The following is a 27,532-nucleotide window of genomic DNA, read 5'->3' on the forward strand; positions in this document are numbered from 1 at the left end:
ATGCTTATGTCTTATGGGCCACAGCAGAGAGGTTCTGTCAGCCACAGACAGTCTGGGCCCTGTACAGAGAAAGGGGCTGTTGAGGTGAGCACAAGGGGACACAGCTAGCTTCAGGGACACAGAAGAAGAGAGGAGGAGATGGCCTCGGGAGGGGGGGAGAGATGTTGAACCTGGGAAGAGAGGGAGAGGGCAGAGTTGGTGGAGCTGCGTAGGGGGGCAGAGATGGTGCATTGAGGGGAGGGAGAAAGAAAGAGAGAGAGGGAGAGATGTTGCATCTGGGAGAGGGGAGGGGGAGAAATTTAATCTGGGGAGGGGGAGAGATGTGAGACCCAGGGGCAGGGGGACCCAGGATCCTCTTAGTGCCTGGGGGCCCAGATCCTTTTCAGGCTGCCCCTGGCGCTAAGTTTATAGAATAGTGCCTAAGTGTAGTTGCATGCATAACTACAAATTAGTGCCAATTAGCACCAATTAACCCCAAATTAGCAACAACTAAGCCCACTTCAGGGCTATTATTGGTACTTAAGGCCAATTGGCATCTAATTTAACAATAAAGATATTTATTTATTTTATTTATTTACGTCAATTTATATACCGTATCTTATTGCAACTGCAAGACAGAACGGTTTACAATTTGTAAAATAGAAAAAGAACAATACAACATTATATGTACAGTTTGGAGAAAACATGGAACTGCAATCATTACAGGAAAGTACAGCAAAACCAAAAATTAGCTACATAAGATAAAAACAGTATAAATCATGATTTAGTATACAGGAAAGCACCACAAATACAGAATTGAGTACATAGTATAAACTACACAAACATAAACAGTACAAATTATGATTTAATATACATTGAAGATACCCTTTTATAACCTTGCTTCCATTATTCTAAATTCTGTTCTACATAATTGGTAAAGTAAAAGGTTTTCAAAAGTTTCCGGAAAATGAAAGTAGGATTTCTCAATTCTGATCTCTTTTGGAAGGCCGTTCCAAAGAGAAGGGGACAAGTAGAAAAAAGCCGATCTCCGCATAGATTCCCATCTGGCTCTAGCGAGAGGAGGAATCACTAACCTGTTATCTGTTAGGGATCTAAGGGTTCATGTAGCAGTGTAAGGAATTGTTAAATTCAACAGGTAGTCAGGGTTTAGTGTGTGAAAAGCCTTATGGGTCAAGACTAAGGCTTTAAACTTAACTCTTGCTTCAACCGGAAGCCAGTGCAGTTGATGTAATAAAGGTGTTACTCTGTCATCCCTCCGGGCCCTACAAATCATACGCGTCGCTGTATTCTGTATTCTTTGTAGTCGTTTCAAGCTAGCTTGAGTAATCCCTGCATATATGATATTACAATAGTCTAAGCGTGTGGTGATGTAAGCAGATGTCAATGTTTTAAGGGAATCCCTACTAATTGAATTCCTAACTGACCTAAGTCTCCTAAGATGGAAGAAAGATTTTTTCACTACATCGGATATTTGTTCCTCAAAAGCCAGAGCAGAATCGATTATAACCCTGAGGTATCTAAAGGATGTAACTGTAGAGATGTTCTGGCCAAATAGCATAGGTACCACTGCTGGAACATGTACCCTGTCCTACTATCCAAGATGTTACAGTCTTATCTGGGTTAATACTAATTGATATGTTGTTAGCCAGTCTGCCACTTTATCCAGACAGATTTGAAGCGGTGTAAGGTCTATATTAGATGGTTTAACATAATGAATAAGAAGGAAATTGTCTGCATATGAGTAAAAACTAATACCCATTGTTTGAATGAGGAGTGCCAAGGGACTAACATATAGATTAAACAGTAATGGAGACAGGACCGATCCCTGTGGAACCCCACATGATAGATTGTATGTTGTAGAAGAAGATTGCTGCTGAACTACTTTGAATGAACGATCGGTAAGAAAGAATATAAACCACTTCATAATTGTCCCTGAAATACCAGTCTCACTTAGTCTGTCAAGAAGTAGTTTATGATTAATTAAATCAAAAGCTGCAGATAAGTTGAGTAAAACAACCAAGGCGACATAGCCATGCTCTAATTTTGCATGAATCTCACTTAACAGTGAAGTCAGAATAGTCTCTGTGCTATGGCCTTTCCTAAAGCCTGATTGTCTAGGATGTAACAAATTTTTGGAGTCCACATAAGTTTGCAATTGACTGAACACTATTGTCTCTTATCACTTTGGATAGGAACGGAAGATTAGAAACTGGTCTGTAATTGTTGGGTGTTGAAGGATCCAATGAAGGCTTCTTCAGAATAGGCTTTACTAGCGCCTCTTTCAGAATAGTAGGGACTATCCCATCAGAAAGACTCCGTGTGATGATTGAATACATAACTGGCAGTATTCTATAAATTGTGCATGTAAATTTGGAAATTTGGGCACACAACTTTATAGAATTTGGGTGTAAGTGTTTCCCAACCCATTGCTGGAAAGTCAGCAGGGAAGGGAGAATAGATCAGGGTCAGATTTAGGGAAGGGCAAGCAAAGCAGTCATGCTGGGCACCATCAGTTCCAGGGCAGGTTTTCATTAACATCCCAAGGATAAGTCCAGACTAATGGTTATGCTCCTTTGCCAGCAGGTGGAGATAGAGATAGAGAACATTAATGAACTGTGCCTGATAAGGTCCTGTGCATAGCAACTCAGCCAATATTCTCTATCTCCAGCAGGAAAATAGCAGCTCCTGTGCAGTTCTGTGACTTCTCCGTGTGGGCTCCTGTCCTGCTTGCAGGTTCAGTAGAGTTTGGGGTTGAGAATATCCTGTGCTTCAGGTGTAAACCTAGTGGTCTAGGTCCCTCCCTGCTCCCCTGTTGCTACTATTCTGCCTCTCTCTCTTTCCCAGCTATTTTTTTCTTGCTTCTTAAAAAACAAACAAAAAACAACCTTAGTGGATGAGGAGCGGGAGCAGGCCGGTACTCAATCTTTTTTAATTTACAGAAGAAGTGTGTGTGTGTGTGTGTGTGGTGGGGGGGGGGGGTCTTCCATCCATCCATCCAGTTCTGGACCTCAAAGGAGTCAACAAGTCTCTCAAGGTGCAGCACGTATGGATGGAAACCCTCTAGCTGGGTGAATTTCTCAACTTATTGGAACTCAGGGAGGTTCATTTCCACTCGTGACTGACCAGCTCTGCCCCGAAACAGGAAATTATGTCAGAGGAAGGCAGGACTGGCAGCCGTGAGCAGGAACAGTGCAGCCCTCGTGATCTTTTTCTCTGTTTTTGCTGCCACTGCTGAAACAGCAACAGCAGCAGTGGTGGCCGTGGTAGGGGGGTATTAAGTGGGAGTGAGGAGAGCGGCGGGCATCCAGGCAGAGCTTCTGGGCCCCCTAGAGCCTCTAAGCCTTCGGGCACTGCCCAGTTGCCCAAATGGTCAGTCTTAGGGTTACCATATGGCCCCAGAAAAAGGAGGACAGATTGAGCCAGTCTGGGTTTACTTCCATTGCTTTCAATAGAAGCAAAACCCAGACTGGATCAACGTGTCCTCCTTTTTCTGGAGCCATATGGTAACCTTAGTCATTCTGCCCCTGTGGTGGTCTGTGTTCAGCTGTCCTCTTTCCTCCTCTACTGGAGATCCTTTTTGACTTAAGAAGAATTTCATCAATGTTTTTCTAAATGCCATGGATGCTTCTCAGCCTTGCTACCTCTCTTTTAATTCTTCCTTTGTTTTGTGAGCGATTCAGCCTGCAGACATCTTGTACATGGAACTAATCTTTTGCCATAGATCATGCTGTCAATCTGGACAGAGGCAGAATCTATATTGGGGCAATACCTTTGCTGAAAAATGTTTCCCAGCCATACTTCAGTTGTAAGAGTTTAGGTACCTATTGAAAGAAAAGAGAACACCTACTAGAGTCCCTACCTTTTCCTTAGCTGTCCTATAAGTCAAAGATGGCAGCTAGCCTCTTTTATGTAAGATATAACCCCTGTTCTGATTCCTTGTGTGTAGTCCTGTTTGATTGTTCACATTGTTTTGGGGGTATACAGTGGTTTATCTTATCCCTTCAGACTTCAAAAGTGTATCTGATGTGTGAAATCTAGTGTGTTCCTATTGTAGGCTTACCTCAAAGAATTTAAGAAAATATTACTAATTAAAGCATCCAGAAATATAATTAATTGTTCTTTTTAAAAGATAACTAAAATCTGACCAATTTACTTCATTGATTTTCCCTTCCAACCAATACCAAACACTTCCATTTAATTCAAGTCACCTAATTGATGAGTGGGTCTAAATGGCAGACTGGAAGGTAGGGTGGATGGGAGTTGAGTTGTGGAGAGAGGAAACATAGACCTCAGAAGTTCTGAGACTTCAAAGAGTATAAATTAGCTTGCCTCTCCTTTTGAACTAGAGGTTAAAAAAGCAAGTCCTAGAGCAAGCAAATTATTTCCTTAAGAATAAAGAAAACAATCCTCTTTTACTAAAGCAACAGAAAATAACCCAACAGCTAACCCAGCAATATCAATTTTTAAATAAAAATCAAGTAGAGCCCTTGATGTTAAAAAAAAAAGCCAGAAAAGTGCCTGTTTACAATGTATCCTCTCGGAAAACTGAGAATAGGTGTAACTAAACAAGGCTGGATGGCAGTATTTACAAGTGTTATAAGCATAAATCAACTGTATGTTTATAGAAAGTAGGGCGTTTTTTTGAGGGGGTACTTGGGGGTACTGAGTACCGGCACCTTTTCCACTGTCTGCTAAACTTGACCCATGGTTCTCGTATTTTAATGAAAGAGCTCAGGTTCGACATACAAATTCTGCCTTGTCATAGATTCTATGACTGGTTGCAGGGGTCCTGGCTATTGTAGGGTGGGTCCCTCAATGATCACTCCACCCTTGAAGGGTGGCCTAGCATTTGAGTACCGGCACCTTTTTGCTAGACAAAATGCACGAGTACACCTAACAGTTGGTTATTCATTCTCCTGTGGCAGAATTGTTGAAAGGGACATAAATTTCTACAGTGCCAGAGCCCAGATAGCTAGCTATGGTGCTCTGACAGGTGCTGAGTGCATGAAAAACAGGCTACCACAAAGCGCATTAAATCATTTTGTGGTAATTTGCCTGTTAGCATTCTCTAAATGCATGTTAACTATTTAAAAACAAATATATTTTTAGAAGGGGCATGCCATGGGTGGAGGATGGGCATGGAAGTGTTAACTAGTTAGCATGTTCAGATAGCATGTGGTAATTGACTAATGCTGATTTAATTTTGGGTGTACTTAGTGCCTCCTAAGTGGGAGGTGATAAGTCCCGTGGGCTAATGAAAAAAATTACTTGCGAAAACCTGCAAAATAAAATGAAAAAGTCCCTAAATGCTACCTCATTGAACTTAGACTTGTACATGGGAAAGTCCTTCGTTAAGATAGGGCCCCTATATAATTTGGGGTAGTTATCCTCATGCAGTATTATCAGCTAGACAGGAATACCATCTAGTCCTTGCCATGTTGTATAATGAGTATCCTCCCACTGTTTCCTTCCTACTATACTCCAAATTTCACCCGTATGCTGGAGTGCAACTGGCCCAGTGAGCAATATGAGTGTTGGGAGGATCTGGTGTGCCTCACCTGTCTCTGTAGTCAGGTCTGAAAGCTCCACCTCTGCATCTAGCTTCTCTGCCTCCAGAGGGCATGCTGCATATTCTGCTCTCCACTGGCTCTCTTTGACAGGGCTCCACTCTACAGGGGACATATTCTGCTGCCATCTCAAAATCCCAGAGTGTTTTCCTTATCAGGAAGGGTTTTATCACTTGGGGTTGGGTTCATTGCGTAATAATTTTAGCTGTTAATGATTCCCAGGTAGTACAGCTTTCCCAGATTTAAAGAGATCCCTCTTTGTCAGTTATGAGTTCAAACACTAAACAATAAAATATACAAACTCTTTCTATCTTGCTGTGCCTGAAACCCAGCTGTCCAGAGTTTCAATTCCATACTTATTGGTTGAGGTGAGAATCTACCTTCACAGTGAATGTACTGTATTCTTGACGCCTTGTCTTACTTTCCCCCGACATCTCTCTTTCTATATATATATCTCAGCCTTAAATTTGTATTACTATTTGTGTGTAGAACTAGTGAGTCAAAATTATGTATTATCAGTGAAAGTCAGGAATTTGCACGTTCTGCCCCTATGTAAATACTTCTAGTTTGACATGTCCTAGGTATTCCTTCCCAGAATTCACAGCAGTGTTCTGATCACTAGCACTGTTGGGTCACATTTTATTGTAGAGGTCCTGTCCTTATGTGGTTGAAATTCATTCTAGCTAAAGATAATCCTTTTCTCCAGTCCCCTCCCCCCCAGATCTATGGGCAGGGGTTTTCAAGCACATGAAAGATTCAGCACCTACTCATCTGAACTTTTGATAAAAAGAAAAATGAGCCCCTAAAAAGCAGGGATTTAAGTCCTTCCCTGATTAAAGGCAGAGCTTCCAAATTACCAAGTTCCAAGAGGGAGCTTTTAGGCTAGTCCTGGATTCCTGACAACCTCCAGCACTGACTCAATGAGTAGAATCAGAAATTACAAACACCACACTGCTTTGGGATGTAAGTGCAAAACCAGAAGTGGCCAAAAAGTCTCCCACCCGGAATTGGATGACTTAACAGCTCTGTAAAGGGAGGGGTAGATATTCAGTTGGCAGTGGCGAGCATTTTTTAAAAAGCTGCTCCCAGCATTAGCTCCGGATATTGAACGCGGGGTCATGTCTAAGCACTTGCATTGAATATTCAGGTTTATGTGGTCGGCTATCTCTTATGTGGTTAAGTGCGACTTTCAGCCCTTAAACTGCCTAAGCAACATCACATAAAGATAGACTGTGTCTTATGTAGTCTGATTTGGTTTTCCTAACATAGGTGGTTATGGGCTGAATATCGGACCACCCCACAAATAGCTTGAGTTTCAGTTTAGCGTAGCCGTCAGTTCTGATTTTCAGCAGCACAGTCCTGGTTAAGTGACGCAGAATAATAGTAGATAGCCCTGCACAAGTGATTTAAGTGACTCCCTGGCTGCGATAAATTGTTTTGAGTATCAACTGGGCAATGTTTATAAATTGGGAGCTATAACAAACATCAAACCTATTCCCTGTACTCGAAAAGCTGAAGAAGGAGCTAGAAAAACACTTCCCGAGACAAGGAACTCATGTTGTTCCTTTTAAAAAAGTTGGAAGTTCAATTAAACATTAATCATCAACATTAAAAAGAAAACCTCTAAGGAAAATATTGTAGATAGTCAGTGAGGTTCTTACATTAGAGATGATGGCTGTTAATCACTAAAACTCAGTCTGATTGCCCTTGTTTGAATTTGAAATGGACTTCTCCATGATTGGAATTTTGGAGCCTGTCTAACCAGGATTCTAGCAGAATTCAAGCTGTGCAGAGTGATTGACAAGTAAGGCTGGGATCACGTTATATTTGGCAGTGAGAGAGTGTGATAAATTACTGGCAGTTTTCCAAGACAGAAAACTAGGAGGTGTGAATGAATGAGTATGAGAGGAAATATGTATCTCAGAGATGCCAAGATACCGAATTCCATGCTGAAGATTTGGGACAGTCCTGGATTTCTGACCACACCATCCTACTGCATTATGAGACGTGCAGCATGGGCAGGATCAGGTGCTACAAATCCCATGGAAGTTCAAAACCAGGACTAGATAAAAAGTCTCTAGCTTGGAACAGATAGCCAGGCATTTCTGGCATCTTAGCCTGGGGCACAATTGGCTATTTTAATTTTTTAGTTAGCGATAATAGTTTCAAAAAGGTATCCAGATCTTCGGTAGTGAACACTTACCACTTGAGTTTGCAGAAGATGGTTGTGGAAGGAGAATAGTTTTATTTTGTGTTTGTATACTCAGGAGGAAATGAAAGGAATGATAACTCATCAATGTCTGTGTACTCTGCATAATTAAAATCTCTTCGCTAACTAGCAAATGTTGCGAGACCTGGTTAGCGTAGTTGAGCCCCCCCAGCAAGCTCCATGGCTCTTTCAGCACTCCTGGCCCGATGCTCAAAAGCTGACGCCTGTGCTAAAGGTGATTATTGCAGGTGTTAGTGCTGCCCAGTGCTCTAATGGGTTCAACACTGGTACTGAAACCATTAGCTCAGACTGCATTTAAATGCTTTTAAATGCGTCATTTAGTATTCCTGCAGCATGCTAAAAATAGCTGTCATGCGTGTTTAGCATTGGCAAAAACAGTGCTAGGTCTGGGACAGCATTAGAAGGGTTGGTTGAGAGAAGGTTTGTCTAACAACACCCTTCTTTCCCACCAACCCGACCATCCTGCCCTGAACAGGCTTTCTGTGCTGCCCCCGACCTTTAAAAAATGTCTCTGGTGGTCCATGGACCCCTCCTGGTCCCCCTCACAAAAGGTCCTGGTGGCCCAGTGGGCCAAAGCCCTGGTGGTCAAGTATACCTCTAGCCTGGCCAGGCCCATCCCCACCCTCACGGCCCTGACATACCCTGTAGATAGCAGGGAGGAAGGAGTAGGCATCCTTCCTTCCTCCTTCCCGGGCAGTATCATTAAAATGGCAGTGCCCTGCCCCGCTTTGTGCATTCTGGGATGCACTGGGCAGGGCCTAACTACCAAATAAGGATTTATTTGATAGTTAGGCCCTGCCTAGTACATCTCAGAATGCACCGGGAGGGGCGCTGCCATTTTGATGATGCCACCCAGGAGGGAAGATGGTTATCTATGAGGTATGTCAGGACTATGGGGGGAGGGAGGGGTGGGAGTGGGCCTAGACCACCAGCTCGACTTCAGGGGGGGGGGGGTTCTGGCCTGAACAGGCCAGGCTGGGGCTATACTTGACCACCAGAGCTTTGGCTATGGTTTTGGGGGAGGTGCTCAGGGTACACTGGACAACCAGGGCCTTTTGAAGGGGCCAGGAGGTGTCTACTGGACCACTAGGACCTTTTTTTAAAGGTGAGAGGGTGGAAGGGGTCACCTGATGATTGGGGGGATTTGCACCTAATGTTTGTGGGGGGGGGGGGGGAGGAGTAGGATGGAGATTCAAGCCAGGGTCAGGGCCAGTGGTGGCATGCTTTTTTTTACATTTTAAAATGACAACGTTCTTGTCAGTGCCTGAATCAATCAGTGCTCAGGCATTGACTGAAAATTAGCACAAAATAGTGAGCAACTAATTAATACCACAATTTTAACACAGTATTAATTTGCATGCTCATTATTCGAACATGCTGCGGGAAGTTTGTTGTGCTAGGTTCATGGTAGAATTTTATTAATGCCTCTTATTAGGAGGCAGTACGTGGTCCCTCATTAACCTCATGTTAGCCTGTTAGCACATAGTAAGTGCAGCGTTTGCCTGGATAACACTTCCATGCCCATTGACCGCTCATGCCCCACCCCTAGCACAGAAAGCACTTAGTGTACGGTTCACTGCACATTATCTGCTAGAATACCACAAAACCCTTAGCACAGTTGTTTGCTAGTATTTACTGTGTGGTAAACTGTGCTTTAAATGCTTAATGCACTTTAGTAAAAGGGATCCAAAGTAAAGAATTGAAGATACTGTATTTATTATTTATTAGGATTTTTATCGCCTTTTTGAAGGAATTCACTCAAGACGGTGTACAGTATGAATAAGTCAAACATGAGCAATAGGCAGTTACAGCCAGGGGTGTGCTGGTAAATTGTTAACAGGGGGCTCTCTCTCGCCAGCAAAGTAAAAGAGAATTCAGGAGGGGCCCAAGCCCACATTTTGGCATCCATTTGTTAAAGTAGCCATGGAGAACCGGCTCCCAAAATTCTTAAAAACTTAACAAACGGCTCTCGAGAGCCTGTGAGAGCCTGCTCCAGCACACCACTGGTTTACAGCAGTAAAAATATTCAAATAACAATACAAAGTATGGTATGGTATACTACTTACAAAGTCAACACAATTGGTAATTAATAGTTTATAGTGAAGGGTAAAGCAAAGATGTAACTATAGATAGGTAAGACAGTAGGAAGAGTTAGAAAGTAAGGTGACTGATTTAAAGAAAGTTGCACATAAGTACGGAGAGATGGTTAAATATACCTCAGCTAGGGTAGAAATTGCTATTTCTTTTTTTCTCCGAGATATCTGTTTCTCGTTTTTCACCTTTGCCATATTAGCCTGTATGCCTTCAATCTGGGTAGTTCATCTATCGGACATAATATTTTCCCCAGATCCTTCTGTTACCTTCCACAGATTAATATGTATGTGGATGATGTATGTGTATATGTGTGTTAGTGTGTGTGTATGGTGTGTGTGTGTGTGTGTATATATAATATATATATATATATGTATGTGTATGTGTACATGTGTATATATATATATATGTTCTTTAGTCACTTCTCAGTCTGGTATTAATACCATATACACCTTATTCCTACTAGCTTCAAATCATGTGATTCTTTGTACAAACTCTTGGATACTTTGTACATGCAATTTGCATTGGATACTTGTTAATATTTGTACATCTCTTCTCTTTCACAGACCATTTATACACTATTCGCCAGTATTTCTTATTCTGGATCATCATTAGCTGTCTACCTTAGTATTTAGGTTAGTCCTTTTTCGTATTTTTAAATTACGCCACATACATATATATATATTTTTTTTCTTCACTCATATATTTTTTCTTTACATATTTTTTATTTTTTTCCTAATTATTTTTTCAGTTATTTTTTCCATTTTCCTTCTTTTTTTTTTTCTTTTTTTCTACTTTTTCTTCTGTTTTATACTGTTGCACAATGTTTTAAGAATTATTTCCCTACTGACAATTTTCATTTTGTTTTGTTTTATTGGTTTATTCGTTTTATTTATTCTCTCATACATATCTACATTCTTAATTGTTACGCATGTATTATTATTATTATGATTTGCTGTTGTTCTGATCATTTGATATATATTTTGCATTTGTATTTGTATTTTTATTAATATTCTACATATTATATAATGTTTTTATGTCGTTTTATATACATGTCTTTTAGATTTAATATCAATTAATTTTTATGTTATGTCAAATGTTTATTTTTACTGTTTTTATTTGTAGACTCCTGATGCAGGCCTTGTGGCCAAAACACAACGGTTGTGTCGAGTCAAATATACTAATTAATAAAATTTGGTTTTAGCTTTACTGTGATCCAGTCTCTGGGACTCTGGTTTTTGCCCACTTTTCTGTTGTTTTACAAAGTATCCGTGGGTCTTTGAGTTCTCCACGCTTTGTGGATTCTCTATTTCCTTTGCAGTCACTCATATGCAAAAAACCCAAAATTTTCCTGTTAATAGCATCCCAATGCTTTAACACAAGCTTGCTTAAAGAATGAGGCAGAGGTGTCAAACGCAGTAAAAACACCTGAGTGAAAGTTCTTGCGGAAGGAAAAGGTCTGGAAAGAACACATCTTGAGCTTTCAAATGCAGAGCTACTATGCAGTAACTGGGTTCATTAAAGTGATTTCTGAGCCAGACGTTAAGTCATGGGCACAACAGAACCCGAATTTCTCAGTTCACTTACAAGACCGAATTAGCAAGGCAAACCTCTTAAATCCACTCTAATTTTATTTATTTGCAGCATTTTCTGCATCATAAAAGACCAGTGTCGAGTTCCTGATATCATTGTTTGATTCACAATACAAGCATTTTGTTGCATATGTATTTTTCTTTGGATTTACAGTAAGTTTATTTGAGATTTATAGACTAGTGCTTTCTTGAGAACCAGGCCTTCGCTTTGAGGTATCTCTGGTTGTCCCTACATCTTCTTGGCACTATCACAAAAGTCCTGCTCACAAAGTCATATTTGGCAAATGTACTATAATAGTATGCTCCCATTAAACAATTTCAGTGCAGACAGGCTTTAACAAGAGGTTGATTTATTTGTGGAAGAGGAAGGGTAAAAATGACTAGGAGATCTGCCAGCTTATAATCGAAAGAGAAAAACGCCTATATTTGACCCAAATCGGGAGATGGGCGTTTTTCTCGCAAAGGCGCCCAAATCGGTATAATCGAAAGCCGATTTTGGGCGTTTCCAACTGCACTCCGTCGCGGAAACAAATAAAGTTGATGGGGGTGTGTTGGAGGCGTGTTGGAGATGGGACTGGGGCGTGGTTATCAGCTGAGGAGAGATGGGCGTCTGTAGCTGATAATTGAAAAAAAAAAGGCGTTTTTACCGCGATTTGGGTCACTTTTTTTTGGACCCTTTTTTTTTCACGAACAAGTCCCAAAAAAGTGCCCCAACTGCCCAGATGACCACTGGAGGGAATCGGGGATGACGTCCCCAGACTCTCCCCGTGGTCACTAACCCCCTCCCACCAAAAAAACCCCCCACTTTAAAAACTTTTTTCCCAGCCTGTATGCCAGCCTCAAATGCCGGACCCACCTCCATGACAGCAGAACGTGTTCGATCCTCCCACAGCCTTTCCCTGGGTTAGATGTGACTCTCGGGTGCACTACAGGGTCACATCAGCATTGCATTGTGGTGGGTGTAGGGTATTGGGCTCTGTGATTTCATTAGCTTGTGTTACAGTCTCACGATGTGGGTAGTTGGTAGGCTCTTCTCCCATGGTGCTTTTCCCCTGCCTACTGGGTCAGAGTGTGCCCTGTTGTGTTTCCTGTTGTAGTCCATGCGGTAGTGGCCATTTTGTAAGCCAGTTTTAGTTCCCTTTCCTGTGTTAGCCACGTTAGACAACTTAGTTCTTACCTTGAGTGTGGCTGAAAGAGTGCATTGTACAGCATTCTGCCAGCTCTGACCTACTGCTAATCTCAGTACCAGGGACTCGTTGCCAGTGGGGCACAACCTCTGCAGTTTTTTTTATTTATTTATTTTACATTTGTACCCCGCACTTTCCCACTATTGGCAGGCTCAATGCGGCTTACATGGGGCAATGGATGGTTAAGTGACTTGCCCAGAGTCACAAGGAGCTGCCTGTGCCTGAAGTGGGAATCGAACTCAGTTCCTCAGTTCCCCAGGACCAAAGTCCACCACCCTAACCACTAGGCCACTCCTCCACTCTGTGAGTAAGAGTGCTTATTCCAATAAAGGACGTTTTCGGAGAGATTAGTCTTCACGTATCAACTGGTGTGCCAATGTTATACAGCAGCAACAAGTCCTAGAGGCCTGCGTGTATGCAGGTCCCTGGAGCACTTTTAGTGGTTACCGCAGTGCACTTCAGGCAGGTGGACCCAGGCCCATCCCCCCCCACCTGCAACACTTGTGATGGTAAATGGGAGGCCTCCGAAACCCACTGTACCCACATGTAGGTGCCCCCTTCACCCCTAAGAGCTATGGTAGTGTTGTACATTTGTGGGTAGTGGGTTTTGGGGGAGGGGGGTTGGGAGCTCAGCACCCGTGGTAAGGGAGCTATGCATGTGGGAGCTTTTTCTGAGTCCACCGCACTGACCTAGGGTGCCCAGTTGGTGTCCTGGCATATCAGGGGGGCCAGTGTACTACCAATCCTGGCCCTTCCCATGACCAAATTGGCTCGGATTAGGACGTTTTTGAGCTGGGCGTTTTTAGTTTCCATTATCGCTAAAAAAAACAAATGCCAGCTGAAAAACGTCCATTTTTTCGAAAATACGGTCTGTTCCCGCCTCTTCAAGTACCCGTTTTCGGACATAAACGCCCATGGAGATAGGCGTTCACTTATGCCCCTCCTGGTTTACTAGCAACAGATGCATAAAAATTCCTCCCCCCCCTAGTTGCTGTGTTGGTAGGGCACTCCTCTGCACAGCACAGAACCACCTGCCTCTCCCCTTTTGTTCTGTGTCCTGGAAATCACATGGTTCCCCCCTCTCATATAGTGTATTCCCCCTGCAGTGTTCCAGCAGGACTCACTGCATCGACTGTCTTCAAGGTTTGGTTTGTAATTAGCAGGAGCTGTTCCTCAGAGGGTTCAGCTCTTTCCTTTGTAGTATGTCCTTTGAGAAATGTCGCCTTAACATGGTAAGTAAATTGCTAGCACTCAGGAAACATGTCTGAATAAAACTTCTTTGATATCAGTGAAAAAGTCTTGTGTGATGCCTTTTATGTGGTCCTATTTATGCCGTTAACTTTAACTAGTTAAGGGCCGACTCGCCCTGGACACCCCCAAAGTAACTGAGTGCTATCTGGGCATTTTCAGTGGCACTTAAGCGGCACTATGCCCGGTTAGCCCTGGACTGGCAATTTAAACAGTTGTTTAAATCATTTTAAATATTGGGCCAGTTATTAATATTTTGGTACATTGGGTTACTGCAGAATGATAATGAAGTGTTCTCTCAGCAGCTATTGCCATTGAGTAAGAACTATAGATGGTACTGTTTAACAATCACCTAGATACTGAAGGAATGTATCCTTTCTTCCGAGTTCACTGACACTGGATGTCAAAACTGTAACAAAACAGGATGCATTTACCCAGTTCTCTTTAACTGCCATACTGGGCCGGTATCCCATTTCCAAACAGTGGCCAAATCCAGGTTGCAAATACCGAGCAGAATCCCCAAAGACTAGCTAGATTCCATACTGCTACTCCGGGGGATAAGCAGTGGCTTTCTCCAAGTCTTCTTTAATGGGTATGGAACTTTGCCAAACCTTTCTAAAACCCTGCTACGTTAACTGCACTTAACCAGATAAGTTCGGCTGCAGAAAATGTTTGTGGTCATTTCTAAGCTGCCTTTTATGTAGTTGCACTGAACCATACAAATTTAGTGAGGTTACCACTAACATTGCACACCTGTCTAGATATCTCTTTCTTGGACAGGATTCGGGCTGTGGTCCGGAAGTTTTTATCGTGTTCCTCCTGATGAAGTGAACAACGAAATGTGGTCTCGCCTAGGAACAAGGAACTAGAGGAAGTTAGCATGATCGGAATGATTATGTAAAGTGGCTCCGAGGGAAGCTGTTTTCAAATCTGGCACCGCACCCATTCAATATATGGACTGTAATAGCTGAATCCCGTTTAGTGGGAATTTGCTGTTTGGCCTGTTATGGGCTTCTGATATGAACTTTAATATATTGACTCTAACACATTGATTTTGTTTGTAGCTGCATACATATATGTTTAATGTATTGCAGTTAATGATAGATACAGAGAGTAAGTTCATTTGACATGTATTAACAGCATCTTATGAAGCTATATAATTGCAGATGATAAAATGATTATGTGGATAGTGAGGTTGGATGGTTGTGTACGGTTGATGGTGTGAGAAGTTCGATATGCAGAGTTCCTTTGGACCATTTGGTGTGTGTGGATTATAATTGCGCAGTTATTTTTCATTAAAGAATGATATTTATTTGAGTTGGAGTACCTTTGGATTATTTCTATCTCTTTCTTACCCAGCTGAATTTGGGCACTAATTTCGAAAAATAAAGGGAGAATTTTGAAGGTAAGAGGTAGATATTTTGAATACAGCAGAAAGGGTCCAACTGACCTATGCTTTCCACCCAGTAGTAGGCCTTGTCTGTGTAAGCTCTTCTCATCTTTAATTGTAATTGTAGTTTCAGCTTAACGCCTTTCTGCAACTGCTTCTCAGATGTCTAGCATTTTAGACAGATGGGCTATAAAGTCCCCCAATACTACTACCTGTTCTCCCCAATGTCTTACCACCCTTTGTAATTTGTAGGCAGCTTACTGAATTGATTTAGAACAGCTACATAAATACCTCAGCATCACCTGAAGGCCCCATTATTTCACAAATGGCTCTTTTCAACAAATGCAGCTGGGTGGTCGTTAGTATCAGTGCACCATGTTGTTCCAATTATTTAATTCTAGTGTGAAATTTCACCTGCAAACCTTTACAACTCCAGAGCTCAAGGGAGAGAATGCAAATCGACAGAGTTGAGAAGCCAGTTGACTGGTGTAAGAGGAAGACGTGACTGGGCTCATCTTCAGAGATACCCTGGTGGGAGGCGAGCAGGATCAGAACTTGTTATCAGTGTATGTAGTTATGTAGTGTCAGACTCACATCCTTGAATACAGGAGAAGAATTGGGTTCCATCTGTGCTTGGTTTCCTTCTGCTGCTGAGTTCCGGAACAGGCATGGAGCCAGGTCCAGCTGGAGTCCAAACTCAGGATCCATAAACAGCTAGGGAGGTCAGTTCTTGGATGTTGATTAGAAGTATTTCTCTTGAGCTGTGCCTCCTTAATCCTAGTTTTGAAGTTAACATGCAAGTCTGTTTTCAAGTTGTCCTCGGTGCTCTTTTAATATACTTCCCCTTTTTATTTTGTAGTTGTGCTGTTTCGTACTCTTCACCCTTGGATAACAGCAGATTGAGGATGGGCCTCACTGACCCTGGCATCTTTGTGGTTGAGTGCTGAACTTGTTTCAGTGTGTGCTGGCATAGGGTGGGGCTGTTTGGCCATTCCCCTATCTGTACCGCATACTACAGCAATGTGGGGTATATACAGATTACCTGAACACCCAGAAGATCTGTGAACATTACAATTATACCAAAGAGCTGTCCAAGAAAGAAAACTCTTTCCGTCAGGTCATCCCCACCATCTTCATTATAATATGTTGCTTCATTATCTTGGAGAACCTGTTGGTACTGGCCTCGGTGTGGAGAAACACAAAATTCCACTCAGCCATGTTCGTCTTCATTGGGAATCTAGCCTTCTCAGTCCTGCTCACTGGAGCAGCATACATTGCCAATATCTTGCTCTCTGGTGAGAGGACATTTACGTTGACTCCAGTTCAGTGGTTTATCAGGGAAGGCACCGCATTCACTACCCTGTCAGCATCAGTCTTCAGCCTGTTGGCTATTGCCATTGAGCGCCATGTAGCAATCACCAAAGTGAAGGTCTATAGTAGTAACAAGAACTGCCGGATGATCTTGTTGATTGGGGCTTGTTGGGTCATCTCCATAATGATCGGCGGCCTGCCTATACTGGGCTGGAACTGCATTGAGAAACTAGAGGAGTGCTCCACTGTTTTCCTTCTCTACACCAAGAAGTATATCCTCTTTGTGGTCACCATCTTCAGTGTCATCCTCCTGTCCATTGTCATCCTCGTACGCATCTACTTCATTGTCAAGTCCAGCCAGGCTGAAATCTACTACTTATCATTTGTAAAGCGCTGCCCCCCATACGCTGGCACTGCTGAAGTCTGTCACCATTGTCCTGGGGGTCTTTATTGTTGCTGGCTGCCCGCTTTCTCCATCTTGCTGATGGACGTCTCCTGCGCAGTAAAGTCTTGCTCCATCCTGTATAAAGCAGACTTCTTTTTTGGCACGGCAACTTTGAACTCAGCCATGAACCCTATCATTTACACACTGAGGAGCAAGGACATGTGGAAGGAGTTTGTGCGGGTTCTCTGTTGCTGGAGTGCCCTGTGGAAGAGCAAAGCCTCAGATCATTGTATGATGCATCTCCGCAGCTCCAGCTCTCTATAGCACTGCATGCATAAGCATGAACTTCCTAGCTCCCCTATAACGCGGGAGTGCGCAACATTTGTGTGACCTTTTTGGGTGGGGGGGGGGAGGTGGAAAAATATCAGTATTTTTATGTACTTACAGAACAATAAGCAGTACAGAAATGAATAATAATTCTGCTGTGGAGAAGTCATTTCAGTCATTCTGGTCATCTTTATTTCAAAAGCTGCTTTAGCACATAGGGAACAACTAATAAGTTTGCGAAATAAATTTTGCTGGCATGTGCCCTCTTTCCTTCCCTATAGCTGTGTTATGGCAGCAGTGGGAATTTTCCGCTATGCAAAATGTGGGAGAGGGGGTGCTGTTTTTCTACATTTTTTTTTTAAAGAAATGCAGTTCCAGTAATTCAACAGACCCTGAAGGATGTGTTCTTATCACATAGTAGATACCTCCCAATCCTAGGCAGGGTAAGCAGAAGCAGTCAGCTTTCTTTACACGGTCCTTTCTTCCAACAGATGCAATGTTTCAGATAGTGTAAGAGGCAGGCAAAATGAGCTCTCTTGTACCATACGAGGAATAGCTCACAGCACCCAGCAACTGTTGCACAAGATGAAGGCTTGCAGGGCTCCAGGCCATCGATCTAAACAAGGAAATGGAGATGTGAAGTCTCTAGAGCTGGGTGGGTGTGCTCTCCCCTTGCTTCTTCTGACCTTACTGTTGCTTCTGCAGAATATTAGCAGTGAGCCTTAGTTTGTTTGCTAAGGTGACCCCTTTCCTGATAAAAGATCAGCTTAGGAATTGCTACCTGTGCTTTAAAGACAATCTGCTGGGCACCGCCTTGGGTGAAATGTCTTCATAAAGGTGGTTTAAAAAAAATCACAGTATAAAAAAAAATCCCCAAATAAATACTGTCTCAGGCAGGAGCTTAGTCCAAAAGTGTTAATTTTGCACAGGGGTGGGAGTCACTAGTGGAAGACTGTGAAAAGTAGAATGCTTCACCTGTGTAGAGGATCTTTCAGGAGGATACTGCAGGAGGTATCACAGTAGCACACAAGGGAAAGTGGTCACTTTTTAAAAAAATCAGTTTGAGACATGCAAATCAAGAGAAACGGTGCATTATTAATTTCACACTCTTAATTAGTGTACATGTGGATGCTGAAGCACTAGGAACTTGACACTGGAACTGAATGAGGAGAAAGGCCCTGCGTGGCTGACACTAAGCTTTAGGCCGGCTTTAGCATTGCCTCCTGGCTCCACTTTTGCTCAGATGATCTGATCCAGACTTTACCCCAGGCATGCCGAGACTTATACTTCTCATGCCTTAAGGATAGCCTGCCACAGAGCAGAGCAGGGCCGAATCAACCTGTCTGGAAAAAGCTGGATCCTCATCAGAAGTGGTAGAAGACTCTCTGCAGCTGGAAGTATCCATTTTGTGCTCGGAGCAGAGCAGTATTGCCAGATACCTTCTCCCCCTCCACTGTGGGAAACAGGGGTCCTTCTCCCTCTATTGACTGTTCAGCTGTTGCTGGCACACAATGTATGCCCTACGCAACCCTGTTTGAATATAGCTAGATTAGACGGAATCTGGGTCACCAGTTATGGAGTTACCTAGCTAGAATTGTCAGCTGCCTTGAGGAGCCGTTTCAAGGAGAAAATGCCAGGCTGCAGACTTCAAGATCCCCTATCCTTGTTATAATGCAATACCACTTTGTATTTTTCATTCCGGAAATGGCGATCACCACTACGGCATACAGTAAGCCACATTGAGTCTGCAAAAAGGTGGGAAAATGTGGGATACAAATGCAATAAATAAATAAATAATGGCACAGCTTCTGTATCTCAGTTACAGCAGACTAGACACTGCTCCCTTGTGGTGCTGAGTCTTGGGACGAACAAATGCCAGCACTGCCAAAGACCTATAGACAAGGCCAACACACAGCAACAAAAATAAATCCAGTTACAAGCAGGAACAAGAAACAGAGCATCAGTCAGATTGACTCTGGGGCATTTCTGCATCTAAACACTGGGGCATATTTATAACTCACACACAGGTCAGGGCAAGACACATGTAATTATGAGTAGGCTTTGAAGAAGGTTTATCCTCCTACTTGCACTACTTAATCAAAGTGAAACAGTGGGATGGTCCCGGGTGATGGTCGCTCAGTCACTCCCTTAGATTTTTTTTCCACGCCAAACTCTGTTCTGGAAATTCTGGTCCAGAACAGGGTGTCGATATTTACATACCATGTATGTAAACAGGTGGTTATATCACACACCTGCTTTCTTTTTCTTAAAAAATATATGTATGTTTGGGAAACGATTAATGAGAGTGCTGTGTTAGTTATTCTAAAATACTGGTGCTTCACTTAACTGTCATCTTTAATAAGACCCTCTGTAAAATATAGATCCCCTACCTCCAGCGTGGGGCTCTTTCATAGCACACTATTCCCAACCCCTGAGCTTACTGATAACTCTTTATCATAGAAGGGAAAGTAAACTTCTGCAGCACTGTATTCAGAAAGGCAATTTCAAGAACTGCTGCATGTCTGTGTGAACTGCTTCATTTGTACTACAGAAAGGTGGTATATCAAATCCCATTATCCTTATCCTTACCCTTCTATTACGCATAATAAATGCAACATATAAAATGCTAGGAATTAAGAATCAAGCAAGTGTTTCATAACCTTGTTTTCTCCAGAAGACCTATGGTTTAGATATGGCTTGCTACTCATAGGAGCTGTCCAGATCATGGTGCTGAACAGCACTAATATGTTCAAACATAAGAGGTTGCTATTCCAAGTGTTCCCTGGTTTTTGACATGAAGCCAACAAAACACTGCCCTCTCTGTCTGGGCCAACTGTCACCTGTACAAAGGTTGCTCAAATTAAAAATCACCAGCACTGGGACATTCTAACCCCCCTGTTTACTAAGCTGCTTTAGCAGCTGCCACTCGGCAATGCTGACACAGCTCATTCAAAGTGATTGGGCTGTGTCGGCATTAGCGTACAGCAGCCACTAGTACAACTTAGTAATCAAGGGGGTAAAAGTGTCGTTAATTTTAGTCAGGTCAGCACTGTTATTTATAGCAGAGTACCCGAGTTACTTGGATAACTAATGTTGACCAAATAGTTGTCCAAATATTAAGATCTGAGGGTTTATGCTTCTCATTTATTCATGATTCTAAAAGAAGATTGTAGAGAGAATTTTAAATTGCCACTTACTGCAGTGTGAGCAGAGATCATTACATTTCATTTGGATTGGGTAAGGACTTTGATGATAGCATATAAAACCTAGTGAAATAGTCCAATCAATCATTCACAAGCAGTGATACATTTATATTCCTATTGGTCAGCTCTCTGTTACACCTCTGTTTGCCCCCAGGCCCTGAGATGGCTCAGAGTGCATTCAAGTATGTTACTATCACTACAAGCTCAGTTTCCGTTTTCTTGACATGCAGTGCTGTTAATTTGTTTTTATGTTTCAATCTGTTTATTGAAAATTTCACCCAGAGCAAATAAGAAATACAAGCATAAGGGAATGGGACTTCATATACTGCCTTTCTGTGGTTACAATCAAAGCAGTTTATATATTATATACATGTACTTATTTGCACCCAGGGAAATGAAGGGTTAACTGACTTGCCCAGAGTCACAAGGAGTTTCCCAGGATTAAAGTTCACTCCACTAACCACTAGGCTACTCTTCCACTGCACAAATCTAAAATATAAAAGTCCTAGCAACCAAGACACAGCCAGAAAATGCCAAGTTAGAAAAAAAAGAAAATGTAACTAAAATAGGGACCCCCCCAAAAAAATTTATTCCCCTTTACCTTCCCACAAAATACCTGAAAGAACAATAGACTAGGTGGAACAGAAAACATTAAAGCCATCTAAGAACTAAATGTCCAAATTGTTCAAAATAATTGAATGCACTTGGGCAGTAAGAGTGTCCACAAATGGTGCTCAAGTCTTGAGAAATCACTTCTAAAACATACAACCACAATGCTCAACAGACATACACTCCATCCGCAGCAATTCATGCATTTAATTACACCATTTTGTTAAAGTAGGGGCTTCTGGTGGATCCATTCCATGATGCAAAGCTTGGCTATCAATGAAGCGTTTCACAGAAAAAGACATGAAATGTGGTTCCATTTTCTGATCATAGTAACATTGTCCAGCAAACAGACCTGAGATGTCATTGCCAATTTAATTGATACATATGACTCAAATATGCCCTGTTAATTTTTTTTAATTTTGAGAGCCAAACACTCATACCGTAGCACCTTTCTGATAATGTCTGGCTTGGGTTGAATTACACTTCAAAATGTTAGATAACTTTGAAAATAGAGAACTAATGTCCTAGGGAGAAGTTCTCAACCCAGTTCTCAGGACACACTCATCCAGCTGGGTTATCAGGATATCCACAATGGATGTACATGAGATAGATTTGCGTGCACTGCATCCATTGCATACACATCTATCTCATGCATATTTATTGTGGATATCCTGTAAACCCAACTGGCTGGGTGTGTCCTAAGGACTGGGATGAGAATTCCTATCCTAGGGTGAAAGTGAGTTGGTGCATACCAAGGGATACCTCTTCGATTTGAAAAAGATTTGGTGGTATGTGAGCTCCTTGTATTGTAATGCATAACTGACAGTGTAAGATGAACATGTTAATTGAATATACTCAGCAGCATACTTACAATACACTTAGGGCCAGATTCTATATATGACACTTTAAAAATCTGTTCGGAACTCATTTTGACTGAGCGTAGTCTATACGTTTTAGGCACGGTATATAGAATGTACTTAGTTGATATAGTGCCTAAATCTACATGCATCCATTTACACCAGTGAAAACCTGGCATAAATCCTGGTGCATAGATTTATGTACATTGGGCCATATTCTATAACTATGTGTGTAAATGTCATGTCCCCTACCTCAATGCAAGCGGCATCCTCGGGCTGCACGGGGTCCCGTCAACACGCACACTTGACTGGCGCAGCCCTGAGCCATGTGTGTAGTTCTTCTCTGGCTGCAGGCTCCTTGATTGCTTTGCTTCCATGCACCTGGGTCTGCTCTCTCTGCCTGGCTTCCAGGCTCCTTGATTGCTCTGCTTCCATGCACCTGTGTCTGCTCTCTCTCTGCCTGGCTTCCGTTGCTTCTCTCCTATTGGTCTTCTGGTTCCTCTTGTCCTATGGCTGTGCTCCTTCTCCCTGCTGGTCCCTGCTGATGTCCGATGCCAGCACTTTATCAGCTGAGCTCTTCCTGGACTCTATGCTTCAGCTTCTACTTTGGTAGGTGTTACTTGCTCAGTAATGTGCTTGTTCTCTACTTTGTCCCTCGTTGCTGACTTTGCCTGTGCCTGGATTACTCTCTTGCCTGCTGCCTGCCTACTGACTTTGCCTGTACCTGGATTACTCTCTTGACCCGCTGCCTTCCTACTGACTTTGCCTGTACTTGGATTACTCTCTTGACCTGCTGCCTGCCTATTGACTTTACCTGTGCCTGGATTACTCTCTTGCCTGTTGTTTGCCTATTGACATTGCCTATACCTGAATTACTCCCTGCCTGCTGCCTGCCTGTTAACATTGCCTGTTCCTGGATTACTCCCTTGCCTGCTGCCTGCCTATTGACTTTGCCTGTACCTGGATCACTCTCTTGCCTGCTGCCTGTCTGGTCGTTACGTTCACCACCCCGCTTCCTGCTCCATCTCGTAAGCCCTGCAGGTCGCCCGCACCTAGGGCTCAACCTCTGGGGAACAGCGGTCAGCGCAGGTGAAACCTGGGGTTGTCTGGTCACCAAGCAGAACCTGGTCTGAGTACCGGGCTCAGCAGCGCTGTACTTGGTACAAGAATTCAGAAGTCTGACAGTAAATTTTGGAATGCCCATTTCCCCACCCATAACCATGCCTCTTTTGAACTGCATGATTCATTTTGAAATGTGCGCTTTAGAATATAGGTGCAGTTCATCTACAGAATGCGTTTAGTGAGTTGTGCATGTAAATTGTAATTATTGCCAATTACTGCTCATTATTGCTTGTTAAATGCTGTTAAAAGTGCTGATTGACTTGTTAAGCCAATTAAGTTATGGGCCTAGTTATAGAATGTGCCTGGATTTCAGCGAGGATCTCTAGGCATGCTAGATAGAATTCCCAGGTTAGGGGCCCTTTTACCAAGGTGCAGTAAACACTAATGCATTCCTACTGCAATTAAAATTGTATACCACAGGGTGTGCTGAGGCATTCTGTGGTACTTGTGACATGTACACATGCTACTGGTACACAAAAAAATAAAATGTATTTTTCCTACAGGGCGTGGCTGGGGGGGGGGGCAGAGAATGGGCGTGTATGCACTAATCAGATAGGGTAGCCACACTGGCATGCGCTAACTGATAACTGATTAGTGCATGATTAGCGTGTGAGCCCATACCGCCTACAAATGGGTGATGGTAAGGGCCCACATGGTAATGGCCACACATTAATAGCAACTTTAGTGTGTGGCCATTAATGCAGAAAATAAAAATCAGCTATTTTCTGATATGGCAAAAAGTGGCCTTAGGGAAAGACCCAAATACGGGCATACTACGGCCACTTTTTGCTGCAGCTTTGTAAAACAGCCCCTTAAATCACATTGAATATCCACCCATCTTACTTGCTTATTAGATTTTTGAATATGGACCTCTAGGTCAGTGGTAGTCACTTCCATCATCAAGGGTCACCAGTAGGTCAGGTTTTCAGGATATCCCTAATAAATCTGCATGAGAGAGATTTACAAAAAATGGAGGTAGCAGGTATACAAATCTTCCCCATTCAACTTCATTAGGGATATCCTGAAAACCTGACTTGTTACAGCCCTCGAGGACTGGAAGTGAATATGATGGTTCTAGGTTTATCGGTTACTTGATTTTGCCTACTGTTTTGTTTGCATTATGAAGTTCTATAGTAGCATATTTACAACAAATATGAGAAAATACTTTTTCAATTAATGCATAGTTGACCTCAGGACACTGTTGCCAGAATAAGTTGTAAAAGCAGTTAGCATAGCTAGGTTTAAAAAAAGATTTGGACAAATTCCTGGAGGAAAAGTCCATAAATTGGTAAGAGGAAGACCTGGAAAGCCACTGCTTTTCCCTGGGGTTAAGCAGCATGGAATTTTGCTACTTTTTGGGACTTTACCAGGTACTTGAGACTGGATTGACCACTGTTGGAAACAGAATACTGGGCTAATGGACTTTGACCGACCCAGAAGTGCAACTCTTATGTTCTTAATCAAGAGTCCATATCTAATCATCTTCAATTATTATTTGTTTTACCAAACTTAATCACAAAGCATAGTTTCTTTCCAGACAATCTTTATATCCACTTGCCTCTAAGAATTGTTACATTCCAGGTTAATCATTACATATGTTAATCTATATTATATCTGCTCATATGACATCATTGTTATAGCACTATGGAGCTCATTTTCAAAAGAAAAAAACATCTAAAAAGTGGCATAAAGCAGCATTTGGACATTTTTCTCACAAAAACATCTAAATCAGTATTTTCAAAACCTATTTTTCAGATGTTTTTCTATGCTGTTCGTCTGCAGTGTGTCCAAATCTCAAGGGGGCATATTAAGGGCATGACTTGGATGTTTTTCAGCCATAATGGAACAAAACAAAACTAAAACTAAGATGTTTTGAGCTAGGCTTGTTTTTATAACGAATAAGGCACAAATATGTGCCTAAATGACCAGATGACCACTGGAGGGAATCAGGGATGACCCCCCCCAATACCCCTCCCTGTGGTCACTGACCCTCTCCCACCTCCCAAAAATGTGAATAAAAATATGACTTACCAGTGTCTATGACAGCCTCAGATCTTATAGCCAGATCTATTAGAACAGCATGCAGGTCCCTGGAGTATTGTAGTGGTTGGTGCAGTGCACTATGGAGTGGGGACCCGGCCAGGTCCCTATCTCCCTCTACCTGTCACACTTGAAGTCACAAAAATCCTACTGTACCCACAAATAGGTGTCCCCTTCACCCATAAGGGCTATTATAGTGCTGTACAGTGGGAGCAGTATGTTTTGGGTGGGTTTTGGAGAGCTCAGGGGACAAAATAAGGGAGCAAAGGTGAGATGTGCACCTGCGAGCATTTTTATGAAGTGCACAGAAGTGCCCCCTAGGGTGCCCCATTGCTCTCCTGGGATGTCTGGGGGACCGGTCTGCTAAAAATGCTGGCTCCTTCTACATCCCAATGGCTTGATTTTCTATGTTTTACACTTATTTCTTTTCCCTGAAAATGGGTCAAAAAACAAAACGTCCAAAGCACAAAACCTTGTTTGAAAACAGTAAATGAACTTCTACTCTGAATTTTAACAATTGTAACTTCCTAATGCTATTCTTGGTGGCTTACCATGCCACAATAATTGAGCAATCTTAACCTCCAGAGTCTTATAAAGGGAATCCGTGTAAGGAATAAGTACTATACTCAAAATATAGGTCAGTTGTCTACAAGAATCTAAAATCTGAAAAGAAAGAATTAAAAGGATTCTTTTTAGGTACTTGAGGGAGAGAAAAAAATGAACACTTACTTCAAAAAACAACACAGCAATAAAAGAACATCCAGAAGGTGCACAGTGGTTCTAGCTAATATTTATTTTCAGGTTTCCTATGACAAAGTTAAATTACCTGGATCTCTGTGGACTTACAGGTTCATGTGCTAAGAATAGAATTAGTGGGAGAGTTGATGGGAGAAACTACATAAAAACAATGTTTTCTGAAAGCATAAACTAACATCTTATAAAATATTTTGTTCTCCATTGATCCCTTTTATTGTGTTCGCCAATAGTTTTGGATATGTCTATCACTGTGTTAGTGCTGCCCATACAATGAAGTCAGAGTTGATACTGTGACCATAGTGTAAGTCATGTTTTAGGTCAATGATGGTAAGTCTTTTGACTCTGGTGCAATCAAGTGCCAAATAGCTAGGATTACCAAATAGTGGTGCCTGTACCAGTGGAATTTATTTTTAGTTAGGAAACTATACCTTGAATACTAGTAGAATTGGCCATGGTTGCCAGTTTGGGAATTTCTGCTATAGACTTCCTCACACTCTGTTATCATATCTGGCTTTTCTTTATTCTAACAGTACCACCCTAGTGTACTGGTTTGCTTATTAACATTTGATTACTTATCTTCTATCCAAAACACATCCAAGAGAGGTACAATCACAATAAATACACAAATAGTAAAAGGTACAGTACATTAATCACAACAGGTCAAACTATGTTCTAAAACATTAAATAATTGCATTACACCAGTGTCTAATTTCTTATCAGTCCCCTGGGGTCACATTTTCAATCTAATAATATACAAGAGGTCCCAGTTCATAACCAGTCAGATAAAGTTTTGTTGTTTATGAACCTGTTAGTTTAACATCAGTGTGGGCACAGTAATGGTAACTACTGAAGTATAGACTACTGTAATACCTTGAAACCAATATGTTCAAAATTATAGCTCAGACCTCAGGTTCACTAAGGAGGTAATTTTATAAGAAACCACCTATTTTTAGACACTAAGAACGTGTAAATACTGATATTTTAGTAATTTATGTGCATAAGTGGTTACCTCAAGAGGTGGCATTACATTCATTCTTGCTAATTGCACTTGACATTAACATGTGCTAGGGACCTTGTCTGTGCAGTAACTAATCAGTGAAGTACTGGCAGATGTTTGCTTTCTTGGCATTACCATGACTGTATTGACATTTGCCTCTGAACTTTAGCTTTCTGGGTATTTCTTCTCCTTTCCTTCCGTGTGCTAAGAAAAAAAAAGCCATTTTTATGTGATGTTAGCCTTACATGCAAAATTTCCTTTTCATTCCTCTATATCCCCTTTTGCAGTTCCATAGCTTTTTTTTTTGTTTACCTTATCCAACCCTCAACATTTGCCACTGTTATCAGTTATCCCAGCAGCCCCTTTGATCTGTGAAGCAGAATCAGACAGGCTCTTCCTGCACCAGAGTTCTGTTTCAACTACACTTGAAGCAGTAAATGTGTCTATTTATATGTATTAAATAATAGTTGAGAACTAAGAGTTTGAGTCTTCTGTGGGTACTGGAGTGGTTTAACTGACTGGCAAATACTATAGTGTAGTGAGAGACCAGAACAAAAGGACTGCACCTAATTTTATCTGTCTACAGCCATAACAGGCAAAACACATTACTGCTGCCTATA

General features: G+C 42.0%; 1 protein-coding gene across 1 annotated transcript; it reads left to right on the forward strand.

Moving 5' to 3' along the window:
- LOC115475104 (sphingosine 1-phosphate receptor 2-like) lies at positions 1-17,372 on the forward strand. The gene is given in 4 exon segments (XM_030210845.1): positions 1-84; positions 16,279-17,009; positions 17,011-17,066; positions 17,069-17,372. Coding segments are annotated over 4 exon segments (1,128 nt in total). The 3' UTR covers positions 17,326-17,372.
- The last annotated feature ends 10,160 nt before the right edge of the window (positions 17,373-27,532 follow it).

The sequence above is a fragment of the Microcaecilia unicolor genome, chromosome 7, assembly GCF_901765095.1.
Source record: "Microcaecilia unicolor chromosome 7, aMicUni1.1, whole genome shotgun sequence".
NCBI classification, from domain to species: domain Eukaryota; kingdom Metazoa; phylum Chordata; class Amphibia; order Gymnophiona; family Siphonopidae; genus Microcaecilia; species Microcaecilia unicolor.